The 23,367-nt window shown below is 35.0% G+C and overlaps 4 protein-coding genes across 4 annotated transcripts; 3 read left to right on the top strand and 1 right to left on the bottom strand.

Annotated features, from left to right (window-relative positions):
* The first annotated feature begins 918 nt into the window (after nt 1–918).
* LOC108192880 (calmodulin binding protein PICBP) lies at nt 919–4,283 on the top strand. The gene has a single exon (XM_017359398.2). It carries the CDS (start codon nt 1,114–1,116, stop codon nt 4,027–4,029), a length of 2,916 nt encoding a protein of 971 aa, XP_017214887.1. The 5' UTR covers nt 919–1,113; the 3' UTR covers nt 4,030–4,283.
* Nucleotides 4,284–9,183: 4,900 nt separating this feature from the next.
* On the top strand, nt 9,184–11,720 carry LOC108225210 (protein trichome birefringence-like 41). The gene is made up of 5 exons (XM_017400034.2): nt 9,184–9,575; nt 10,263–10,434; nt 10,697–10,872; nt 10,985–11,143; nt 11,296–11,720. The coding sequence occupies exons 1-5, from the start codon at nt 9,259–9,261 to the stop codon at nt 11,588–11,590; spliced, it is 1,119 nt and encodes a 372-aa protein (XP_017255523.1). The 5' UTR covers nt 9,184–9,258; the 3' UTR covers nt 11,591–11,720.
* Nucleotides 11,721–14,229: 2,509 nt separating this feature from the next.
* LOC108225332 (dirigent protein 22) lies at nt 14,230–14,784 on the top strand. Its single transcript, XM_017400174.2, has one exon. The coding sequence runs from the start codon at nt 14,230–14,232 to the stop codon at nt 14,782–14,784; it is 555 nt and encodes a 184-aa protein (XP_017255663.1).
* A 207-nt stretch (nt 14,785–14,991) lies between these two features.
* Nucleotides 14,992–20,432, bottom strand: LOC108225331 (probable inactive purple acid phosphatase 27). The gene is made up of 13 exons (XM_017400173.2): nt 19,837–20,432; nt 19,617–19,704; nt 17,799–18,068; nt 17,429–17,537; nt 17,169–17,283; nt 16,893–17,025; nt 16,457–16,644; nt 16,133–16,319; nt 15,957–16,024; nt 15,779–15,878; nt 15,508–15,696; nt 15,302–15,382; nt 14,992–15,195 (listed from the first exon to the last, which is right to left on the bottom strand). Exons 1-13 carry the CDS (start codon nt 20,226–20,228, stop codon nt 15,139–15,141), a joined length of 1,977 nt encoding a protein of 658 aa, XP_017255662.1. The 5' UTR covers nt 20,229–20,432; the 3' UTR covers nt 14,992–15,138.
* Nucleotides 20,433–23,367: the final 2,935 nt, after the last annotated feature.

The raw sequence follows: 23,367 nt of genomic DNA, 5'->3' as shown, positions 1-23,367 counted from the left end.
ATCGTCTCAACAGTGGATTCTGTCGAGTACTGAAATTTGTATTCGTCTGCTGGATAATTCCTTATAGCTAGTTAATTACTAGCAGCAACGCAACTTTGTCGGTGGCTAATTTATCCTCCAGCCTCGACTGACCTTCACAAAATTGATAAAAAAATCTTTAGTACTGGCAGAATAATCCTGATTCCTTGCTTAGACTTGTGAAAAAACTGAGCGTGTGGGTGTATTCTTCTGACGTGACGTCCTTCCGTGGGGGCTCCACCACCGTTTATCTCTTGCCGACCACCCACCGTATCTTACTTTTTTTAACAAAGCTAAACCGACAATAACCGCCCCTTTCTCCACTATTTTGCTTGCAGACTATGAACTCATCTTTATAATAAAGACCTCAAAACAAGCCACTCCTTTGTACACAAATCATATCTTGTCTGACTTGAATAAACTAGTCTGATTCCATAGAATCTCTCTTTTTACCGTCCAACGTGTCAGGATAATCTAGTGATAAAAACTTATCATTTGTCGTTTATAAAAAATTTACACACATGCATCTCACTTACAAGGAGGCTCGATAGAATTTAAAAATTTACACACATGCATCTCACTTACAAGGAGGCTCGATAGAATTTTGGACGTGATCGAATCCGTGATCTAGAATGATAAGGATAAGTCTTTACTACTAGACTATCTCGTCACGTATGTCGGTTTTTAAATTTGTAATATTTTGGACAAATATTTGCATTACTTTACATGTTATCCTGATTTTTATACATTGGAAACAGTAGATACTAAAACAGTGCCATATGTTTCAGTTTCTATGTCACACCACAATAATTTAGCAACTGAGAAATTGCCAAACAGAGGGCCCAAAGCTTTGAATTAGTGCAGGTCAGCATCAAACACTCATCTCAGCCTTATTCAAGCATTATAAGCCATATCAAAACCAATAAAGCCACCCACTGTAGACAAAAAATAACACCACTATAGAATCTCCCATTTTAAGGGTTATCAAGGTTTCTTTTTCTTTCCACTCAGGTTTTGAAGAAGGCTCATTATAGAAGGCAATAAGTTTAACTCTTGTGCTATCTCATCTGCTATGCTTGTTTTGTTGGTTTACCTATGAGAATGATTCAAAGAAAGCTAGCTGACAAGCTTGGTATCCAGGCTGATCATGTTGAATCTAAGAAGGGGTCTTCTCCTTCTCGGAAACAAGATATCAAGAACGAAGGAGCTGCAGACTTGAAGAAAACGATGGATAAATCAGGATCGGTGCAGCATTTGGATACTGAGAGCTTGAGATCATCACCAACTTTTCATATTCCAAAACCTGGTAAGCCAACAACTTCTGATCATGTCAGAACCAGGGCGGCTACCCCCCGAAGACAATCTATGGAGGGATCACCTAATTATATGAAGTCTACAAGCAGTTTTGATGCGCGGAGAGAGTGTTCTCAGGTTAGTTCTCAAACTCCTCAGAATATTATGATAAGGAAGAGTATGAGCCCGATGAAATCAAATGAGTCGAGGCTTAGCTCAGGTTCTGTGAATAAAACAGTAGGTGGATTAGCTAGAACATCTGGTTTGAAAGTAGCGAGGACCTTAATAAAGACTCCTAGTTTCAAACCAGCAAGAATTTCAACTAAAAAATATCCCCCTTCTGCTCTCTGCAAAGATTTTGATGTTCGGAAACCAACATGTTCCACAACTTTAAAAGATTCAAAAATGCCTATGTACCTTGAGCTTAGCGCAGGGGCGACGGAGTCTGAAGGAACTTCAGCTATGAAGGTATGTTCCTACACATACTGTTCTCTTAATGGTCATCACCATGCTCCTCTACCTCCATTAAAGAGCTTTTTGTCCACAAAGAGGCGTATGTTGAAGGCTCAGAAGGCTATAAAGGTTGGATGTCTGTCACCGCGTAGAGCCAAGCCATTGCGAGAAAGAATGGTAAAGATTGACGCCAAGCAAGTGATATTGGCTGAGATACCACCTGCCAAAGCCATGGACTCTGACAGCAGGCCAATAACTCCATGTTTGCACGAAAAGCAAACAGATTTTTTCGTTGAGATCTACAGTAAAATTGGGGATGATGATACTGCCAGGGGGGAAGTTTCAGAGAGCCTTTCAAGTACGGCATTAGGTTCTGTCATTGAATTTGAAGAAAACCTTGAAGCTAAAAAGGGTCAAGATGTTGTTGCAGATGCTACAGTCCATTCAGTTCCCGGTGCTCAAGAAGATGACATACTTGATTGCTTGAGAGCACAGTGCAGCAAAGATGAAAACAGCCAGCCAATTAGTCAATATGGCCCATCAGATTTTAAAGCTCCTGAGGTGGAGTCAGAAGAGGGGCATTACTATGAACCAGGTCTTAATGATGTCACAAATCTCAAGCCGAAAGTAACTGACATCTACAGTGGATTAAATGTCAAATCAATATCAATTTCAGATGATAATACTAACAACAGCTATGAAGACATCCTAGCAGATGAAGTGCAGGTAGGATTTTATGATGAAAGAAGTGTGAGCTCTGGTGCTTGGTCTGATGATGGTGACTCCGATTTGGATGGTTCATATCACAATAAGGACTTGGAAGAACCATATTCCACCTGTGATGGAAATTGTGAATCAGTTGAGACTCAGGTAAGAGAAAACTCCATTTCACATTCCTTTGAGGAGTTCCAGGCAAAAAGTGCAGAGAAGAGTACTGTTCCAGAAGCAAGCACAGATGAAAAAGATGGAACTTGTGAACCAGTTGAGACTCAGATAACCGAAAACTTAATTTCACATCTGACTGAGGAGTTTCACGCAACGAGTGTAGCAAAAAGTAAAGTTCCAGGAGCAAGCGATGAAATCCCCAGATTGAATTTTCAACTGGGATCTGATGCAATAGCATGCTCAACTGATGTGGAAGAAGTGTTTGATCTTCAGGGAGGTAAAGCTGCTAAACAAGAGCTGGTATGTCAGTCGCTATATCAGGATTTTGTAGAACAAGATCAGGATGAAACACATAAGAATTGCAACGCAGCTTTCAACAACATGGAAGTTTTTGAGCTTGATTCCACTGGTGAAAGCACATCTAGTGATGATGTACTGGAGAGCTTTCACACAAAGACTGAAAACGAAGATGCAGGCAAGGAAGACCATGAGGAAATGATCTCTAGGAATGATGCCACAGATGAAATGGAGCAAAAAGAACCTCTCTCTGTCGAGTCCTTTGATGGAATTCAAACTTCCAATTCATTAAGAGAAAGTGAACAAGAAAAGCCTATAGCTGATCCAACAGAAGGTGTGGAGATAAAGGAGAAACTTCTTGCAGCCCAGCACTCTGTTGGAAGCCTGCCTTTTGAATTGTTGGAGGAAATGCCTGACAGCATCGCTGTAAACAAGGATCACAGCAAGCAGACTCATGTCACCATCCCAAGTGAAACAAATCAATCTCACGCTGATGAAACTCTTCTATATGAAAGCAATGGTGTTGAAAATCACGAATATCCAGAGATCGGTCAATATCAATTGCACACTTATGAGTTTAAAACTTCCAAAAATTCTGACGATCAAATGCAATCAGGGCCAGCAGTTCTCAGAGCAACTCCAAATCAAAATCAGGAGGCTGACACAGTTGAAGGCGAAAAGAGAACTGAAACGGATGCAGAAGAAACAAGCATTATAGAGAAATCCTCGGGTACTACACTAAAAGGAGATTACATGTCCAATGCAAACAGAACCTCAAATGAAGAAATGAGTCAGATATCTAAACATTTAAGCTGGACATTTGGTAGCAGAAAACCTGATGCAGAGTCAGAAGATGTCAGGGATTTTAACCCAAGAGAACCAAATTTTCTGCCAGAAGAACCTGAATTAGAGCCAGAAAAGGTTGATCTCAGACATCAGCTGATGGATGAAAGGAAGAATTCAGAGGAATGGATGGTAGATTATGCACTACGCCAAGCAGTCACCAGACTCGCCCCAGCTCGTAGCAAAAAAGTTATATTGCTTGTTGAAGCTTTTGAGAAGGTCTTGCCAGCACCAAGCTAAGACACTCGTCCGAGTCATACTTCATCAGCTCTTTTACACGCCAGAAGTATACACACTTGCAAAACAGTGGCAAACTGACTAACTGAGGCATGGATCATAAGCCATGACATTTAATCACTAGGGCAATTAATTCATTAGAGTCGATCAATTAATTAAGAGATATGGCATATGTGAGATATTGAACATAATGTTGAAACCACATGTTGGTTTCTTATCTTAAGTTTATGTAAGAGTTTGGTCAGTGCATTCAGAAAGTTTGTACTACTATAAAGAAACTTCTTGTTAAATCCTGAATAAATAGCTAAAAACTCTGGACAATCTCCGGATATCTACCTGTAATTATACTGCTGGGGTGAATTTATTGGTCCTAACTTGAAATAATATGGCCAGTTGAACTAATTTGGTTTCCAATTTGGCAAGTAAGAAGAAACCAAACCAACATATCCGGTATGTCTCACTCGTAAGTAGGGTCTGGAGAGCGTGAAGATCTAGGCAGGGCAGATGTACCCTGCTTAGGAGTAGAGATGTTTCATACATTATTACGTCTATGGATTAAGTTAAAGTATCATGTCCTGACTGAGCATATATATCTATGAACCATGGCATATCCTCCATTATTTTTTGTCAAAGTAGAGCTGTATTGCAGGCACCAGAGCATATGACCGAGAACTCGAAAACTTGCTTTTCTTGGCTTAGTGGTGTAACCCCGAAACAACTTGGGACGCGGACATCCTAGAAATTTGGGTGTCCTAAACGAATATTCAAAATGATACTTTTTTCATAAAATGGTAAAGAATCATGTATACTCAAGTCATCATAATATTCATGTTAATATATAGAAAATGATACTAAATATACAATTTGAGTTCAAATAAATGTTCAAATATAATTATACATAAATATATTTATACTATATGAGGCCAAGATCAGGGACGTATCCAGGATTTCAATCTCATGGGAGCAGAGCAGAGGTGATCGCGGTGCGGATGGTGCCGTTTTTTTCTTAAGCCGCAAACCAAACCATACGTATATGCGGCTTAGTGGAAAATTCGAACCGCAACCCCTAGCTTAAAAACCGTGTAAACGACACGACAAAGCAACCCCTAACTTAAAAACCATGTAAACCGCACTACAAAAATAGTGCGATTTGTGCCGATTATATGATTAAGAATAAACAAGTTAATATTAAAATTTAAAAATATAATAACTAATTTTTTTATAATGAATTTATATGGTATTTATAATTTCAGAGTTACAATAACTACTAAAATAATACAAACCAAAATATAAATATAATAATAAATATGAGTAATAAAAGCCATATTTATACTATAATATTAAAGCCGAAACGTAGATAAAAAAAAGGGAAACTAAAGTTGCTGCCGGAAGGACTCGAACTCTGGCTATTCCAGTTAGCGTGTCTGCCTTGAACAGTGGGGACAAGCCTCTAATTCAAAAATTCTGTATACTATAAACTACTTAAACACTAAGCAAAGATTGAGAAGTAAGATTGGAAGAGAACAATCATCTTTCAAACACTTGTCACCTGCGGCAAAGAATTACGGAAGCTGGTCATGGATGGTGGGAGTTGCATGAATGTGGTTTCAACCTCTACAGTTGAGATATAGAAGCTTCCTACCGAGCCACATTCACAACCATATCATGTCGCATGGATCAACAAAACTACCGTACCGGTAACTCAATGCTGTTTAGTTTCGGGGGCAAGTACTCCCATTGCCCCCAGTGTGGCTACGTCCCTGGCCAAGATAACACTGATTTGTGTTTGGTTCCTTCCAAAAAATCTCATACTAACGAAATTTTTTGACTGCTTATATTCAAGATAAATTTTCATTATTTTTTAAACGTAGAATTTGGATTGACCTCACTAAACACGAACACGAAGACGTGCGTCCCTTGAAAATTTTATAAAACTAGGTAAATGTTTTTATTTGATATCCAAAAGACAATCCTAGAACTAGATCACAGTACGCTTATACAAATAAACAAGAAATTATTTGACTATTGTCATGTAATACCACATGTTCAGCTGCACATGTATACTGAGACAGACCATGAAACATAAACATGCAAAATGTGATTTATTATTTATTATTTTAATTTTAATATATAAATAGTCTCTTCCCATGTGGTGTTACATGTGAAGACAAGATACCATAGCATCACGGATCTATTTTAGTTGCCTACTTTGATACAATAAAACTCTCTACCTAGTGAAATTTTCATCAAACATGAATGAAAGGGAAAGCAAAAATAACAACGGTCCCGAGTTCAGTTTTGGCGACAAAAAAAGAGATTCATACTTATTTATTTTTTCTAGTGCGTTCTTACAAATTTTAGCCAAAATTTTCTATAACTGAAATGATTATTTTACATATATATCATTTCCTTTTATCAAATAAGCGGTAAATATATTTTGACCGGCTAGTTAAAGATATTAATTTTTAAAATTTTTTCCGCATAAATATATATAATTACAATTTTCAACATAAAAAAATTATTATCCCATCAACTCATTTAAAGATATTGCGCAAGAAGTCAAAATGTCAACGAAAAAGAGTAGTGAAATATTCTGGTATACGGTATCCTCTCCTTCAATTCTCTTCGAGTAACTAACTCATATTACCTATCAATCAATTTTATTATTTTCTTTCTGCCAACTTTATTGTCTTTCTTTTAAAGAGATAATTTTTTGTCTTTATTTTTATATAATAAATTGAGGAACACTGCACATATTGTAAATTTAGCTAAAAATATTACATTGCCAAACAAAGCAGACAGAACCAGCTTTTGGCCAAAATGGCCACTAGTGAAAAGTGCTATCCATCTACCGTCTGCAGACACTGCTTTTGCGATGTCCGGATTTGTGCGTGTTTAATTAGAGAATATGACTTCTGGCTTACATACTTACAGTTACAGCTATGCATTGCACCGGCGCGAATAAGATTTTCGTCCCGACTAATCTTCGAAAATTATTAAGGAATTTAGTTTTTAATTTTGACCAATTTATTTTTATCGCCAATCTTGAAATATTCTGAAAAGCTTGTTACTCGCACATTTTTGTCATAATCGAAATTCTAGATATCAGATACCATCTGATTAGGAGGTCATAATTTTTCGGAATATATTTGTATACAGTTTCGAAACACATGAAAAAAGAGGACACAATTTCCCCACTTGAAAATGGAGGTGGAACTTTAAACAGATCACATGCACAGATCTGTAGCAGTTGAATCCAGCTATGATCAGAGGAAACATATGGTGCAACTCAACATCAACCTTATACCGAGCAGATGGCATCTCCTACAACTGGAATTATAAATCGCAATTTAATATAAACAATAATTAAAAGTAGTTCCATAAATACGAAATTGACAAAACAAAAACTGTGATGTCGATCTTTTTTCCCATTTCCATTTTCAGACTTCCGATTTCTTTTCTTTTTCAGATGTAACATTTATATTCATGGTGAAATGATTAACGGGTCATTTGTTAACCCCTGAACCATCCCAAATGAACTGGACAAGAAGGAAAAGTTTCGTTCAGATTGTTTGATGAATCTGAAGAATTTGAAAGTGCGCTGGACGACCCTGGAATTTAGCTGGACGACTCATGATGAAAAATGAAGCTGAACTGTTCAGATAAACCCCTCTGATATTTAGCATAATATAATACATGCAATTGTTACTTATTTCTAAACACGTATGCTTACGTTGTATATTTTAATACCAATTAATAATTTTTATTAGTAAGTCAAACCATATTTCACCGGAACAGTATCGAATATCAAAGTACCGAAATTTGATTAGGGTCATATAATTTTTTTTAAATAATCATAATTATTATTAGACAATTATGCAAAGAAGTTTATAATTATTATACTATTATGACAAGACTTCCATATTAATTAAGATTTTTAATTAAAGACTTTAATATTGGTTAGGATTTCATAATTGATTAAAATTATATGATTATCATTATTATACTATTATACTATTAATAAAGACTTACATATTAATTAGGATTTTATAGTTTGTAAAAAACTATTACATTTTAATATTAATTTGTCAAAATAACTATTATTTATTAAAAATATTATACTTCTAGTAAATAAAAAAACTTATATAAAATCCCGTACTTGGCTCCGGTTATAAGCTAATAAAATATTAAAGCATAATATGAATATCTCGTATATCATCCAGAAATTTCAAATTTTATTTATCAAACAGCATTACCCATTCAGCATTCAGATTATCTCTCGTCCAGGAATTCCAATCATCCAGAAATTATGATTCAGAAATAACAAATGACCCCGAACCTATGACTTTTTATTCTACTACTGGGATAAATCAGTGAAAAAGACGGAGATCCATAGATATCATAACTTTTTATGTTATTCTCGCAAAACGGCTAAAATTGTTGTTTAAGTTTTTTAAGTGACAAATCTTAAATTCCGCCTGTTATATATACGATGACTTTATTAGAGATTTGAGCAAAATTAGAGGTTTGAGGTGTTTTAGAAGTTTCATCAATAGAATCTGCTAAATTGGTGTCGAAAAACAACTAATTCAATCCGCTAGTCAAAACATCTACTCCAATCAGCTAGTCAGAACATTTGATTCAATCCGCTAACCGCTAATTCTCAAACCGGGCCAATATTTAAGTTTTCAGTTTTAATCGGTTGTTATATTTTCCCCTGTTTTTTTAACGAATAAATACATAAAGTTTATAGATACCATTCACTTAATTTTTTCCAGATTTCTTACCGTATCTGAAAGGTTAAAAAAACTTGGAAATCTGAAACTTAAATATCTGTCCTGTCAACTTTCACGTTCGTACTCTGAATGGTCTTTTAAGCGCAATTGTACAGTTTGTACTCCACTCTCATCACAATTCAAACTTATTTCCTTTCTTCTCTGTGGTATTTTCTCAGTGAACCAATTTTAAAAGATATCAAAAATATACTTCAGCTTGTGTATTATCCGATTCACAAATCTCTCGTATCAATATTATACTCAAAAATATTTACGGATACTTTAAACAAACAAAAAGAAAAAAAAACAGTCCTTTGTTTTTTTATCAAAGATATTATATTTTATTTCCAAGTATAAATACAATCATCACCTCTCTTTCTGTCGCACCTTATCATTGCTAGCTAGATAGCAAATCTCACACTCTTCTTCCTCCAAACCCTCTCCCCATAACAACTTTATGGGGATGAGCAAACAGAGATCTTCTTCTTCTTCATATAATAATGTCTTTACATTATTCTTAACATTTCATGTTGTTTTTTTAACTTTTGCATGTTTTTGCCTAGCAAGTGTTGCTGGCAAACATGTTTACAGAAGCAAACAGCAGGGTAGCTGCAACATGTATGATGGTAGCTGGGTTTACGACGAATTGTACCCGCTGTACGATTCGTCGTCCTGCCCGTTCATTCGGGGCGAATTTAATTGCAAAAAATATGGTCGTCCGAATCTCCGGTACCTGAATTATAGATGGCAGCCTAGCCATTGTGATTTGCCAAGGTACTGTACTTTTTCCTCTATTGTTTTAGTAATGTTTTAGTAACGTTCGGTTTTTCACGTGTAACGTAAAAACATTACGTGACGGAATCAGAATTCTGAAAAAATTAATGGACTTGATTTTTTGAGAGTGGGATTTTTTTGATCTACTATAATTTTTTACTGATTGTTCGAGATTAGTTGGAGAGAAATCTTTTTGCATTTCTAGTATAGGATTATATATTTGTTGCCACCTGTAAGTTATATTACTAAGATATTGTATCTGCACAAGTAACGGCTCTATAAGAGATATTCAAGATTCGAATTATATAGGACCCTACAGTATTTAGTTCTGTCATTTGTCAAATTTGATAACTAGTTCATCATTCTGGTTGTTGTCAAATGAGCTGTTTTTTCACTTACATTCGACATGTATAATGTGTGTTTATATAAATAGTTGTAGCACAGTGCATGAGTTAAACGATGCCCAAAACTATATCGTTGTCGATAAGAGTATACAAGGACTGTTTTCTGAAAAATAATTGAAAATGGTTCATCACATAAATTTAAATATATGTATCATATGAGTCGTGGACAATTAGAGCTCCGATACATGTTAAGTTACCGGTATTTTTAGATCTCGAGGTGTTAATAGTTGGATTTTCTGGAGTTTCGGAGAAAATGATTTACAAATGTGTTTTGGGCTTGCAGATTTGATGGTAAGAAATTCTTGGAGCAGATGAAGGGGAAGAAAATTTTGTTTGTTGGGGATTCGTTAAGCGCAGATCACTGTGAGTCACTGCTGTGCCTTCTTCATGCCTCCGTGCCCAACTCAAACGTTATACCATCCGTGAATGACCCGGTTACTACAGTTGTCTTCAAGGTAATCTGTTCACGAGAACTCGTCAATTGACTAATATACAACAAGAGCAGGCATGATCAGGGTGTCGGTTTTTGATTACCTAGAGGATACCTCTCTGTTTTTGTAATGTCGAAGGTTTGGATGTTGGTGAATACCAGTGTGTGCTGAGGACTATGACAGTTTAGCTGACAGACTAGTATATTGTTTCGTTTTGCTGATATCTTGTGGCTTTTTGTTATATTATCCGCGGTCATGATTAAGTGCTTATGTGAAATTTATGCAGGACTATGATGTCTCGGTATCAGTATTTCATTCTTTGTTCTTGGTTGACGTTGAAGATGAAAAAATTGGCCGTGTTTTGAATCTTGATTCTCTTAAAAACGGAGATTATTGGAAGAAACACGACGTTTTGATATTCAATACTTGGCATTGGTGGTACCGCAGTGGAGCAAGTCAACCGTAAGTATTTTACACAATGATAAACATTTCATACTCTAAAACCGCAGGTCTCATTGTCTGAATTTATGAAATTCAGAAGTGAGAGTGTTGAGGATAAAATGTTGATTTGCAGGTGGGATTATATTGAAGATGACAAGAAAGTAATGAAAGACATGGATCGAATGGTTGCTTTCCGTAAAGCTTTAACAACATGGGCTAACTGGATTGATTCTGATGTCAACACAGAGACAACCAAAGTTTTCTTCCAAGGAATTTCCCCTTCCCATTACAAGTAAGCCTTCTCTCTGATTCTGGAAACTATAGATAGTAGATTTATCGAATTAGTCCACATTTCTTCGAGTATGTGAGAGGTATGATGTTGTCTAAAGATACCTTACCTTGATATATGCTATTGCGCTAATAATTAATCTTGTAATGTACCAGTGGCACAGATTGGAACGAGCCAGGAGTGACAAATTGTGCAAAAGAAACAGAACCAATCAGCGGATCATCGTATCCAGGTGGTTTACCAGAAGCAGCCATTGTTCTGAAACAAGTGTTGAGTAAAATGACAAAACCAGTGCATTTACTCGACATAACAACGCTTTCCCAGTTGAGAAAAGATGGTCATCCCAGCAGTTACAATAAGTATAAGGGCATGGATTGTACTCACTGGTGTATTGCAGGAGTTACAGATACGTGGAATCAACTCCTTCATGCATCCCTAATTTTGGATTAGAAATATATAGAAATCTGAAATACACACCATATTTTTAAAAGTAGCTAACAATTCATGTCTGCACATTCTATATGTCAAATCCTCTTGATGCTGCTGATTACTAATCTTATAAGCCATCGTTTATGTGTTCCTTATTTGGCTAATGTTTAATTTTGGCTAGTTAAATCAGCGGTTTAATTGAAATTAAGATTTAAGAGTTTCTGTAACATTTACATTTCCTGACACATAAAATGGGGTGGAATGTTTTGATTATACAGTTTACGAAAGGTCCTGTCTGAACTTTATAAGGCCTTAACTTTAAGGTTGCTGAAAGAGTTTGAAAATATATTTAAAGTTGTCATCAATTCCTAACGGTTCATCATGTTTATAAGGATAAGGGTACATCAGCTAAAGCCATCAAGTTTAAATGGTTCTTATAATTAGATCATCACTACTTGCGTCGATGACAATTGACATGATCAAGTCCGGTTCTTGAATGTCAGCAGATCAAGTATCACCAGTATTTGATATTTTTGCAATCACATTATTCCTGCATGCTCTGATGTTACTGTTAAGTCTGATTATCACATTACATCAAGGCAACGTAGTGCAGATGCAACTTCCATTGCGTTTCCTGAACAGCACTCAGTATTTGATCTAACTTTCGGAACAAACTTAGTTAAAGAGAAGTCTGACATATGTCAAATTCTGCTGTTTGAGCTTTAGTTTCAAAGTCATGTCAGACCTCTGTTGCTCGGACTTCATTTTGCCTCAAGTACTGGTGTCTAATATTCGACACTTAGACATATGTATGGAAACTTGAACGGTTATTTTAAGCCTAAAACATGTAATATTTGCGGAACCTGATGATTCCGACCCTTGGGCACATATCCATGTTGGAGACTTCCAATTGAGTTTGAGTAATAAAGCATGGACCATATATATTCCCTGTAAACATGGTTTCGTCATTTATCCGGACCACATGTAAAAAATTGTAAGAGTGCAATTCGCCATTCATCCACTGCAGTTGCCTTTTCACATGCTCAATCTTCATTTTTACACTTTAAAAGTGTGCATGCTATCCTTTTAGAACAACACTTTTTCATCTGAGCAAGTTTGTTAATAAGCCATGAACTCCCTAACTTTAAATGTATTCGTTCCCTGCAAAAAGTAACCTGCGCTCCTTATGGTTATAAATTTCGCTTTTCTTGAGGGAATGTATTATGGGAGTACAATTAGCATTCGTGGTCGGAATCAAATTCTGCAGAAGGTTAGAGAAATGCCGGTTGTTGGAGGTAGTGGAATGTTTAGGTTTTCTCATGGCTATGCTATGGCAAAGACATTCCGGAGTGATCAAAAGGTTGCTGTTGTTGTGTATGATGTTTACATCATACTTTTAACATCACCAGACTTGTAACTGTTGAGTAACCATTCTAATTAAAACCTTAAGGTGGAAGTGGGAGGACTTGAACCTGAGACCCCTCACTGCACTGAAGGCTCTGATACTATGTAAGTAACTACTTTTAAGACTTTAAGGCTCTGATACTATGCTGTGAATTGCTGTGAATTGCAGGACTGCATGAATCCATTAATAGCACCTTCTCATCCAGCACAATCCACCTTACATGCAAATGACAAAACTGTCTCATCTCTTGAGCCAATCTCGGTCATTTATCTAGTCCCCTTCAACCTGGTCTCACTTGAACAACATCAGCTCAAGAAGCTTGGAAACTTCTAGCCGATACTTATGCTAAACCATCATTTTCCCGATACACGTACTTTATAGTAAATGTGCAGGAGAGCCAGCTCTTTTTGGAAAACCTGTTACTGATGAATATTCAACACGATCTAACAGTTTGATCTTGGTTGAAAAAATATAACGGTGAAGATGGGGAGTTTGTGGCTACATCTACCTTTTTAGACTCTTAAAAGTTTTAATTATGTGGTGATAACCACTTGGAACTATAATTATGGAGGGAAGCTCTTGTGTGAACTTTATGATGCCATACCTTCAAGGTTACTCAAATTTGTCAGTTCTTATGCCTTAAAATCACTGCAAACAACATCTTTATGGAAAATAAGGGTAAGACAGCATACTACAAGACATTTCCCCTTTCTTTCTGCCGCGGGAGCCTTGTCCAACGGATATGATCATCAATTTTGAATGGTCTCTATGTTAATTTAAGCACATCAATGGTTATAATCATGGCCAAATTCAGATGGTTCTTAAGCTACATTTCGAAAATATCTGAGGATTGAGGAGGCAATCTCCCACATTGTTTTCTTAACAGCACTCATTTAAAATGTTTTTTTTTATTTACATAAGATCTAAAAGAAGCAGCCTAAAGACTATAGAGCTCTGCCGTTCATCCTTTGATTTTATAATCCACAAGTGAGTATCTTCATGCGCTGCAAACGTTGCTTCGTTATATATCAAGAGCACACATCCACAATGATGAAAGAGTGCAATTCAAGATTCCTCCACTCCATTATACCTTCCTATTTACACTTCGAAAATGTGCAGATTATTCTTTTACTATACTAATGCAAACAAGCATAAGTGCAATGATTTTCGACAAATTTATACATAGTCCCTCTCCTTTGGCCACCTATAAATAGAGTTGCTAGAAGTTCTACATTCATCAGTTAAGTTAGCAGAAATGGCCTTCCACTTCTTCTCTAACATCTTCTCCATATACCTCATCCTGATCTCGGCCTTCTTCATCACCATTAGTGCAAAGTTCTCCGAGCAATTTGCTCAAATGGAAGCAATGCCTAGTGTTAACAAGATGACTCACCTTCATTTCTATTTTCATGACATCATTGGTGGCAAAAACCCTTCGGTTTATTATATTTTCAGAGGGAAAAATAATGTTGGAACGACTGCCATGATCGATGATCCGTTGACAGAAGGAACAGAACATGGATCGAAGATTGTGGGAAGGGCTCAGGGAATGTATTCATTTCCCACGAAAACTGAACCTGCACTCCTTATGGTTATAAATTTTTCTTTTCTTGAGGGAATTTATAATGGAAGTACTATTAGCATTCTTGGTCGAAATCCAGTTCTCCAGAAGGTTAGAGAAATGCCAATTGTTGGAGGCACCGGAATGTTTAGGTTCTCCCACGGATATGCTCTGGCTAAGACAGCTCATTTTAACCCGAAGAATGGAGATGCTGTCGTTGAGTATGATGTTTATGTAATGCATTTCTAAAGATCTTTCTTCTGACAGTAAATTTTCCTTAGTTGATCAATGATCGGAATGTATAATCTCCTGAGTTATAATCTAAATTATGCCATGATCCTTCGTTCAAACAGTAAGATTTGTATTTTAACTAGTTTCCGTGTGAGCTTATAATGAATGTCAGAATGTGTTAATTTTCCTGCAGCATTCTGGCAGATTTTCGCAACTTCGTGGTGATTCAGTAAGGATCAAATGCTATTTGTACTTTTTGTATTGAATTCTTCATAATTACATATTCATCTATGTATTCACCTGCCATGTATACAACAATTTCACATCATTTCCCACACTATGCATCTCTGTTTCTATACAATTTTATCTTCTTTAGCTCCGAGTGATATGGAATCTGTCGCCTACTTCTGTCGTATTGGCATTCACAAACTGCACAAATGTAAGAATTTTACAAGACATTAGGTACAAATATACGATTTCTGAGTATGCCGCTGATGGAAAATGTTATTGACATATAGTTCAAGTCGAAACCTACCTCAAAGTTCAGGTCTGTCCTCGTTGCATGAACTCTTGCGTAGCCAAATTCTGAAATTCGCGTTAAGCTCCAACTACTCGCCTATGAACAAAACAAATTTCATCAGATAAAATGATCAAAAAATGAATTTGCTCAGTGTGTAAGGTGGACATAGCTAGCTCGGTCCTAAACATTTAGAATGACGTAAACATATGCAGTGTACTTGCCGTTGATGGAAATGAATCCAGTGAGAATCCAGCCATTCCAATAACAGCATGAACTGGTGCTTGGTAATTAGTATTATCATACGTGTCGATCCCATTTCCATCTTTTGTAGGCATTGCTTTGCATTCACCTTGATAGACCGCGCAGGTTCTCTCATAGTTATGTACATGCCCAAACAGAGCCAGATCAACCTGTTATACATGTTCTTAAATCAAGTTCATCGAAAAATACAGTGCCTATAGGTTTAATTCTTTTAGCATGATAAAATTTTACTTTGTTAGATAGCAGCAGTGGCTCTACTGCTTGGACAAAATTATTGTCGACGCTTGGAATGAACGATGATCCATCAGAGGTGGAGTACATTGGTCTGTGCCTGTAATTGATTTCGTAAATTTCATTAGACTAATTCTTTTCTGATGATAGAATGGGAATTGGATAAGAGTTAACTTACCCCATGAAGATTAACCAGGGTGTTCTTGTTCGATCAACTGATGCCATGTCCTTCTTCATCCACGCGAACTAGAGTCATAATAATTTAAATAGAAATTGTCAATAGCTAGGAATTTGAAGAATGTGCTATGACTTTTGTGAATCAGAAAAACATTCTGCAGATATATATCTAGTTACCTGTTCGGAGCTTTCGGACCAGTCATGCTCAGTTGAAATGACAGTGAAATGAACACTACCTTGTTCAATGGAATACCATGGCTTGTCCTTTTCAGATGTTGGCATGGGGAAGTAAGTCTCGTATGGAACTCCGCATTCTCCACCTGAATCTGCAGTAACGTAAACTGATCCGGTGTCTATGTAATCCCTGAATTATTATCACAATGAGATTTGCAGTTATTCCAAAGTCATTAGACCTTTCTTTGAACCTCAAACTAGTGTGATTTATAATTTTGATGACATAAAAGATTAAGATTATACTCTAGGTTGAGTTACTTTTAGTACCTCTCGTGGTTTCCAATTGCTGTCATGTAGGAAAGTTGAGCAGCAACGGGACTAATAAGGTGCAGAAAGAAATCCCATTCAACAAGAAATCCAGTTGCATAGCTTATGTCTCCAATGTGAAATATCGAATCTATGTTCCCAGATGATACTTCACTTGCTATGGCGTTTACTACTGACAGTGAACCTGGCTATTATACAAAATACACATTTTAACAGTGATTCGCGACTTCGCGTGAGAACGATACTATTGTGTGAATAATGACAACATTTGTAAAAAAGTGCATAACAGTTGTTCTCACGCTAAAATACTATTGTGTGAATAATGACAACATTTGTAAAAAAAGTGCAGAACAGTTGTTCTCACGCTAAAATATGTTCTCCATTAAGTACGACCCTATAATAGATAATGTATGTTGTACGGTGGTTGTGAATTTACCTGAATGTAGTGTTCCAGAGAAGGATCACGAGGAGCCTTGCCCATGTCACCAAATGAAATAAATTTAACTTCATCTGCTCCGCCTGCAGGCGGAGTCTTGAACTTTATACTATCACTCCAGCCAGCTGAGTTGCTGCAATTTATAATCATTCGATGATCAAACAATGCATTTTCAGAAACATCGACAGTTATGCAAATAAACAGAGCATAATTAATTATGCTTAAAAACACCTAATCGTAAACAATAATACTAATTAAGAAAAATTCATATGTGACCTTCCATATCTGTAGGAGAAAGTAGTCGAAGGCTGAAGACCAGTCATGACTGCAGAATGAACGTAACCAGGATCATGCCACCCGAAATCTTTTGCTGGGCTCGCTGGCACAGAACCTTCCAATAATTTTCCAGATAAACATTTAGGGGTGTATTCAATTGGGATTTTAATGGATTGTTTTTAATCCTTTAACGTACTTTAATCCTGATTAGTATACGTTTAGAATCAGACCGCGCTGCAATTGTATATTAATGTACTTACTGCACATATCAGCTTGCGAAAATGTGGTCACCACAGATGTCTGGGATTTCCCATTTCCATACTGAACTTTCTGCGGTGTTTTATCCCCACTAACCCATGTCACTCTCATCTGCAATTCAAGGTACATTATCATAAATTAAATCCAAAACCGATAAAATTAAATACGGCACGTTCTCAGGGTCGGATCTAGGAAGAGGTGTCCCCCCTAATTTTATTTTTTTTACAATTCTAAAAATTTGCAACATTACAGAAGTGCCCCACAAAATTTAAAAACATATAGGTGTTTTTCGAAAATTTTCCTGGTGCCTTAAGTTTGTGTCCTAGATCGGCCCTGCATGTTCCGTTAAATGTCGCAATTCATATATCTTACTGAGTTTCCTGTGGAGTCGATGCTGGAAAGATGTCCATACAAAGGCTTCTTAGGGTTGGCAAAACTTGTGGGAGTGGTTCGTTTGAGGATGCAAGGTGTTATAAAGCCTCCAGCAAAGAAGACAAACTCGATATCGGTTCTGATGTTAATGACGTGGAATTGAAGTGTGGCGCTGCATGTTTTGACCACACAATCGCCTCTTGCATTGCGTTGCTGGCATTCTTGATTCTTGCAGGCAAGGTAACCTGGATCACTACTTGCGTACTGCGCCTGCATGCATGCACTTATATAATTCACAATTCATATTTTTTCTTAATCAATCACTATAACATTAAGACCCATCGATTACCGATTCTTTTTAAAGGAACTTGTACATTTATTTATTAGTGATAATATTCAGACTTTCAAACAGCCGGTAAAAGAAGAGAAATTGATACCAGACCGTCGATGAATTTGAATTTGAATTTTCAGAAACAATTCGTATTTCGGGATGGATTTAATTACGGATAATTTAACAATTTTTCTATAATGTGCCTGTAAACACATGTTAAGCACTAAATTCCATATTTTTTTATAAATACTAATGGTGTATATATAAAAACTCCGGTGATCAAAACAATCGGGATACATCAAATTTATCGCACCAGCCAAACCCATTGTTGGGCCAAGCCCAGTATCTAGCCCACTAACTAAGGAAAAGCCCATAAAGCCCAGACAGTCCCCTAGGACAAAGGCTATATAAAGGAATTATATAAAGGAATAAAGGACACCAGGAGAAGGGGTTGGTAAATTGAGGAAAAGAACATATACGAAGGACTCCATCACCCATAATTAAACACTCATACATATGCTCTGAAACTCATCTAAAAGATTGTACATCAAAAATTACATAAAGAAAAAGATGACGAGTACAACATATATACATCTGGCTAGCAAACAACGTGCCGGGAGTGATTAGTTGATGGAGTCTTTTTGTGTGTGGTTTATTCTCCCTCCAAGTGTGTGTCACCTACTTTTTTTTCTTTACTATATCAAACTTGATCATGTATATTAATGCATCCCGACCCCGTAACCACCCCTTTTAAGAATAACAAACATTCCCCGCAGGTTTTCTTTTTCTTTTTTTTAACTTTCCACGTCTCCCCTCCAAAATAAATATCGTTTTTATATCAATCTTATTTAAAATTATTTTCTTACTAAATTTTGGTTAACCGTTCGATCCCCACCCAATAATCTGTATGCATGGGCCGCATGGCTTACTATACGATTAAATATTTGTATACACATGCAGTTTGGATTCCATAATTTTCAACGCTTTGCTTTCAAGTTGTGCAAGCAACTATGCCTAATCTTTCTTGCTTTCGTTTAACCCATACTCCAGCTTTAGCAAAATGTGCCGTAATGCTCATCATCCCTTTTGACTTTCTAGCTAATCTAATGACATCACTTGATATTATTATTTATTGAATCATTTACACATCTATGCAATTTTTAGATTTAAATTATTTATTTAGCAAATTTATAGCTATATATATTCTAATTCTTTTACATAAAATTCTCACTAAATTCTACGGAATAATTTTTAAAAAATATAAAAATATTAGTAAATACTACTCCCGCTTTTTAATGCTCTTTTAAAGTATAGTTCCACAATATTTTTTTAAAATTTTCTTTTTCTAAATAAAAATTTGATGTTTAAACTTTTATTTAAAAAAAGAAAATTTTAAAAAAATATTGTGAAATTATATTTTATTGGAGTCTCAAAATGTGTGTACAAACAGTCTCATCGGACGGAGGGAGTACCAAATTTTTACGTACCTTGACCGGATAATGGCACAGAAGTGGTAAAATACTGAAATCACCCGTTTGCTGGTACTGAATTCCATTTAACGGACAGCTTGACACACTGCATGTTTACAGCCATAAAATAAAATGCATGTGAGTGTTATCAAATTAGTCTTCCTTCTTGTTCGGAGCCTATATTTCATTACGAGAAAAAAAGTCGTTTCCGACCGACTAAAACCGACCGGACACTTACTCGGAATTAGCAGGAGATATCATGGCCACCCAGTCACTAGCAGCAGGTACCAAAACTCCGCTTATAGTAACCGTAACAAACTGATCATCAGAAAGCTTTGCGTTTGCCGAACTCACATTGATTCGAATATACGGGTTCGGATCAGGACAGTCTCCTAATGATTTTCTATTTATTATCCGAAAATCCGATATTGCAGTGTGGTTCGCAAACTCGGCCATCATCCTCGCGTGATCCACGCGAGGTTGAGGCCGAGATATTGCAGTGTGGTCGATAAACTCAGCATTCCTTCTCAAATCGCGAGTCCTAATGCAAGAACATGACGAAAAACAGAGAGAAATAACCAAAAATACGGTGAAAATACTAGATAACTCGAACGAAATGTTCGAAATCATGATGAAATTAGTGATCTAGCTCACGCACGTATATATCCGTATGTATAAACGATTTATGGGTACGCATATATACGTGAGGGAACTAAGAAAAAATGTGGTTTGTGAAGATGAAGATGAATGTAAAAGTGTAGTTTAATGTATGTGGTTGAAGGGAAGAATCGGGAGGATATTATATATATACTAGGTGATATGATGACTATAAATCTGGATAATATGTATGTGAACAAAGATTTTATATACGTGGGAGAGTTTGATGCAATTTTTTGGACGTAACATGATGGGAAAGTTGATGTTACTTGTATATTGTGTGATTTGTATCGAGAACATTTGGGTTTTATGCTGGGGGAATATACTTGTTAATCAATGAGACTCGTCTCTAGTTGTTATATTGTTATATTTAAAAATAGCCACGCGCTTATTTAAAATAAATTATTTTTTTGAAGATATTTAAAATAAATTAGTTAGTGATGAGTATGTTATGATTTATAAATTAGGAAAATATAATAATATTATAAGTTATTTAGATATTTTAGAAAAAAATTTAGTTAGAAGGTCAAACATAAAAAGTTGAAAAAAAAGTAAAAGTTACATAGACAGGTAAAAAAACAAAGTTGAAATTTTATAGTAATAAGAAGCCTCATTTTTCTGTGAAATAGGATTATTTTAGTTCAAGACCTATTTCCACACTAAGCTCTTAAACACGAAAGGTTAGGGGTTCGAAAATCTTTAGTTAAAATATGAAAAACAGATTCAATCCATCTTTTTTTTTAAATCGAACAATTGGAATTGTTTAAAATTAAAGTATTAACGATTTCATTTTTCTTTAATCTGAATAAATTACGTGAGATCAAAGTTTAGAATTTCAGCCTTTATCCAAACCAACCCAATCCGTTATATTATATACAACGACAAGTAACTTCTTAACCTGCCATATATAACATTATATGACATAACACAATAATTATAAACTTTTAAAGTTAATAAAAACATATATTTTATAATGGGTTAATTATCAAGTTGGTCACTGAAGTGGGCTTAATGTATCAAGTTGGTCACTGAACTCAAAACGGTATCAAGATGGTCACTGAAGTGGCCATAAATATCAAACAAGTACCTTGAAATATAAGTTCAAGCAGTAAAAATATTATTTATAAAGTTTTACACATTATTTTTAAATTTTACCAAAACCAAATAAAAGGTTATAACTTCTAATATTTATGATAATATATTTAGATTTTATCAAGTTTGTTTATTATTTATTTTTAATTAAAATAAAGAAAATAACTATATAATAAAATATAAATAATAAATAAAGTTGATAAAATATAAATATATTATTTTAAATAATAGAAGTCATAACCTTTTAGTTGGTTGTGATAACATTTAAAAATAATGTGTAAAACTTTATAAATAATGTTTTTACAACTTGAACTCATATTTCAAGGTACTTACTTGATAATTATGGCCACTTCAGTTACCATCTTGATACCATTTTGAGTTCAGTGACCAACTTGATACATTAAGCCCACTTCAGTGACCAACTTGATAATTAACCCATTTTATAATTGTAAGTTTCGACTAAAATTAAAATATATAATTATTATATATGTTATGTCACATAATGTTATATATGTCAGGTTAAAAAGTTACCGTTGTTGTATACCTATAATGATTCAGCAAAGACTTGTCTTTTTTAGGCATAAGTGTTGTTTCTTAAATCATAACAAGTATGATATGTAATATGGTCTTTAAAATAACAGTTAGACTGATAATATTTTTTAATATTTATAATACACTTTATATAACCCATCCTCGTCTCAAACTCTATATGCAGACATCTATTCAGGCTTTCTTTTGATCCTGCTTTCCTGTCAAAAATATTTTCTATTTCAAAATTTACGTTAACTTCTCATTATTCACGAATTAATGTTATATTTTAATTTTATACTCATATTTCGAAACCGAACCATAATAAGATTTTGACCTATCTCGCAAATCAGCCCGACTCAACCTATTAAAAATTAAATTAATAAGTTAAAAATTTTGTAAACTGAATTAAATAAATTGGATCGTGTTTTTCTGGGTCCCCTTGAGGAAGGGTTAATAAAATTTTATATTACTCAACAATCTTTTCTTTCTTTCCCAGACGAAAAAAGGGCTCGATTCTATTTTCTAACAATAAAGTATTAAATGAAGCGGGTGTGGGGTTCGTAATACGTGCTGATTTACGTACAATAATAATCGATTGATTCGCACATTTACGTGGGGTTATAGGCATATATTTTTGTCATTATGTTCCTAGTCTGTTATTCTAAGAAAATAAGTATTTTTCTTATTTTTAATTTGTTAATCTCTTAATTTTTTTGTTTGATCATATATTTAAAAACATTATTTTATAATTCTTTTTACGAATAAAAGTACATGTATCATATTTTTGTTTAGAAAATAATTTTTAGCCTTTTTTAGATATACCGTCTTTTTGTTTACTCCATTCATCCTTTTAAAGTGCATGCAATTGGGCAAAGTTATCCCATCCGTATTTTTGTATACTTAATTTTTTTGATCATCTATATTAATTGATTTTTTAAAAAGAATATTATAAATTATAATATTAATATATTATTATTTGTGAATTTTTTCTTGAAAATATATATTTTAATTATATTGTTAAAAAAATTAGAAGCGTGCGAAAAAAACGCATGTAAAAAGGTGGAGGCTGGAGTCTGATCAAAAGCAAACTTCAAGAAAAAATGTCATCATCAAAACATCAACACACACATGTTACATTTTATCATAGCCGTGATATGCTGGCCGGATCGACTTAACTTTAAAAAATATTTATTATTACATCGTAATTTTCACCTATATTGTATTGTTCAATATGTATTATTTTTATTGTCATGCATCCAATTTGTGAAACAAAAAAACAGAATATTAATTAGCTAGACAAGAGTATATTTGAAATAATATAAGTTTTGGACAATTTTGATTTTGATAGGGAATTCAGAGGTTCAGATAACATGAACAAAGATTGAAGGAAACTATATTATTGAATCTTATAATTAACATTTCAGTGATTAATAATATATTCGCTTACCAATTTGTTAAGGGATCAGGACCTAGATCATTAGGTATAGAA

This window comes from Daucus carota, chromosome 6 (genome assembly GCF_001625215.2).
Source record: "Daucus carota subsp. sativus chromosome 6, DH1 v3.0, whole genome shotgun sequence".
Classification (NCBI taxonomy): domain Eukaryota; kingdom Viridiplantae; phylum Streptophyta; class Magnoliopsida; order Apiales; family Apiaceae; genus Daucus; species Daucus carota.
The sequence above is the reverse complement of the archived record's forward strand: the minus strand, read 5'-3'. Positions and strand labels throughout refer to the sequence as shown.

Bases quoted from the DNA above. Each gene is read 5' to 3' on its own strand.
- LOC108192880 (XM_017359398.2), top strand. From the start codon at position 1,114: ATGAGAATGATTCAAAGAAAGCTAGCTGACAAGCTTGGTATCCAGGCT.
- LOC108225210 (XM_017400034.2), top strand. From the start codon at position 9,259: ATGGGGATGAGCAAACAGAGATCTTCTTCTTCTTCATATAATAATGTC. The intron at 10,435-10,696 runs GTAATCTGTTCA...AAATTTATGCAG, and splicing joins TTACTACAGTTGTCTTCAAG to GACTATGATGTCTCGGTATC. The intron at 10,873-10,984 runs GTAAGTATTTTA...GTTGATTTGCAG, and splicing joins CGCAGTGGAGCAAGTCAACC to GTGGGATTATATTGAAGATG.
- LOC108225332 (XM_017400174.2), top strand. From the start codon at position 14,230: ATGGCCTTCCACTTCTTCTCTAACATCTTCTCCATATACCTCATCCTG.
- LOC108225331 (XM_017400173.2), bottom strand. From the start codon at position 20,228: ATGATTTCGAACATTTCGTTCGAGTTATCTAGTATTTTCACCGTATTT. The intron at 19,705-19,836 runs GTAAGTGTCCGG...GTAAACATGCAG, and splicing joins ATATCTCCTGCTAATTCCGA to TGTGTCAAGCTGTCCGTTAA. The intron at 17,026-17,168 runs GTCACATATGAA...TATAAATTGCAG, and splicing joins TTCTCCTACAGATATGGAAG to CAACTCAGCTGGCTGGAGTG.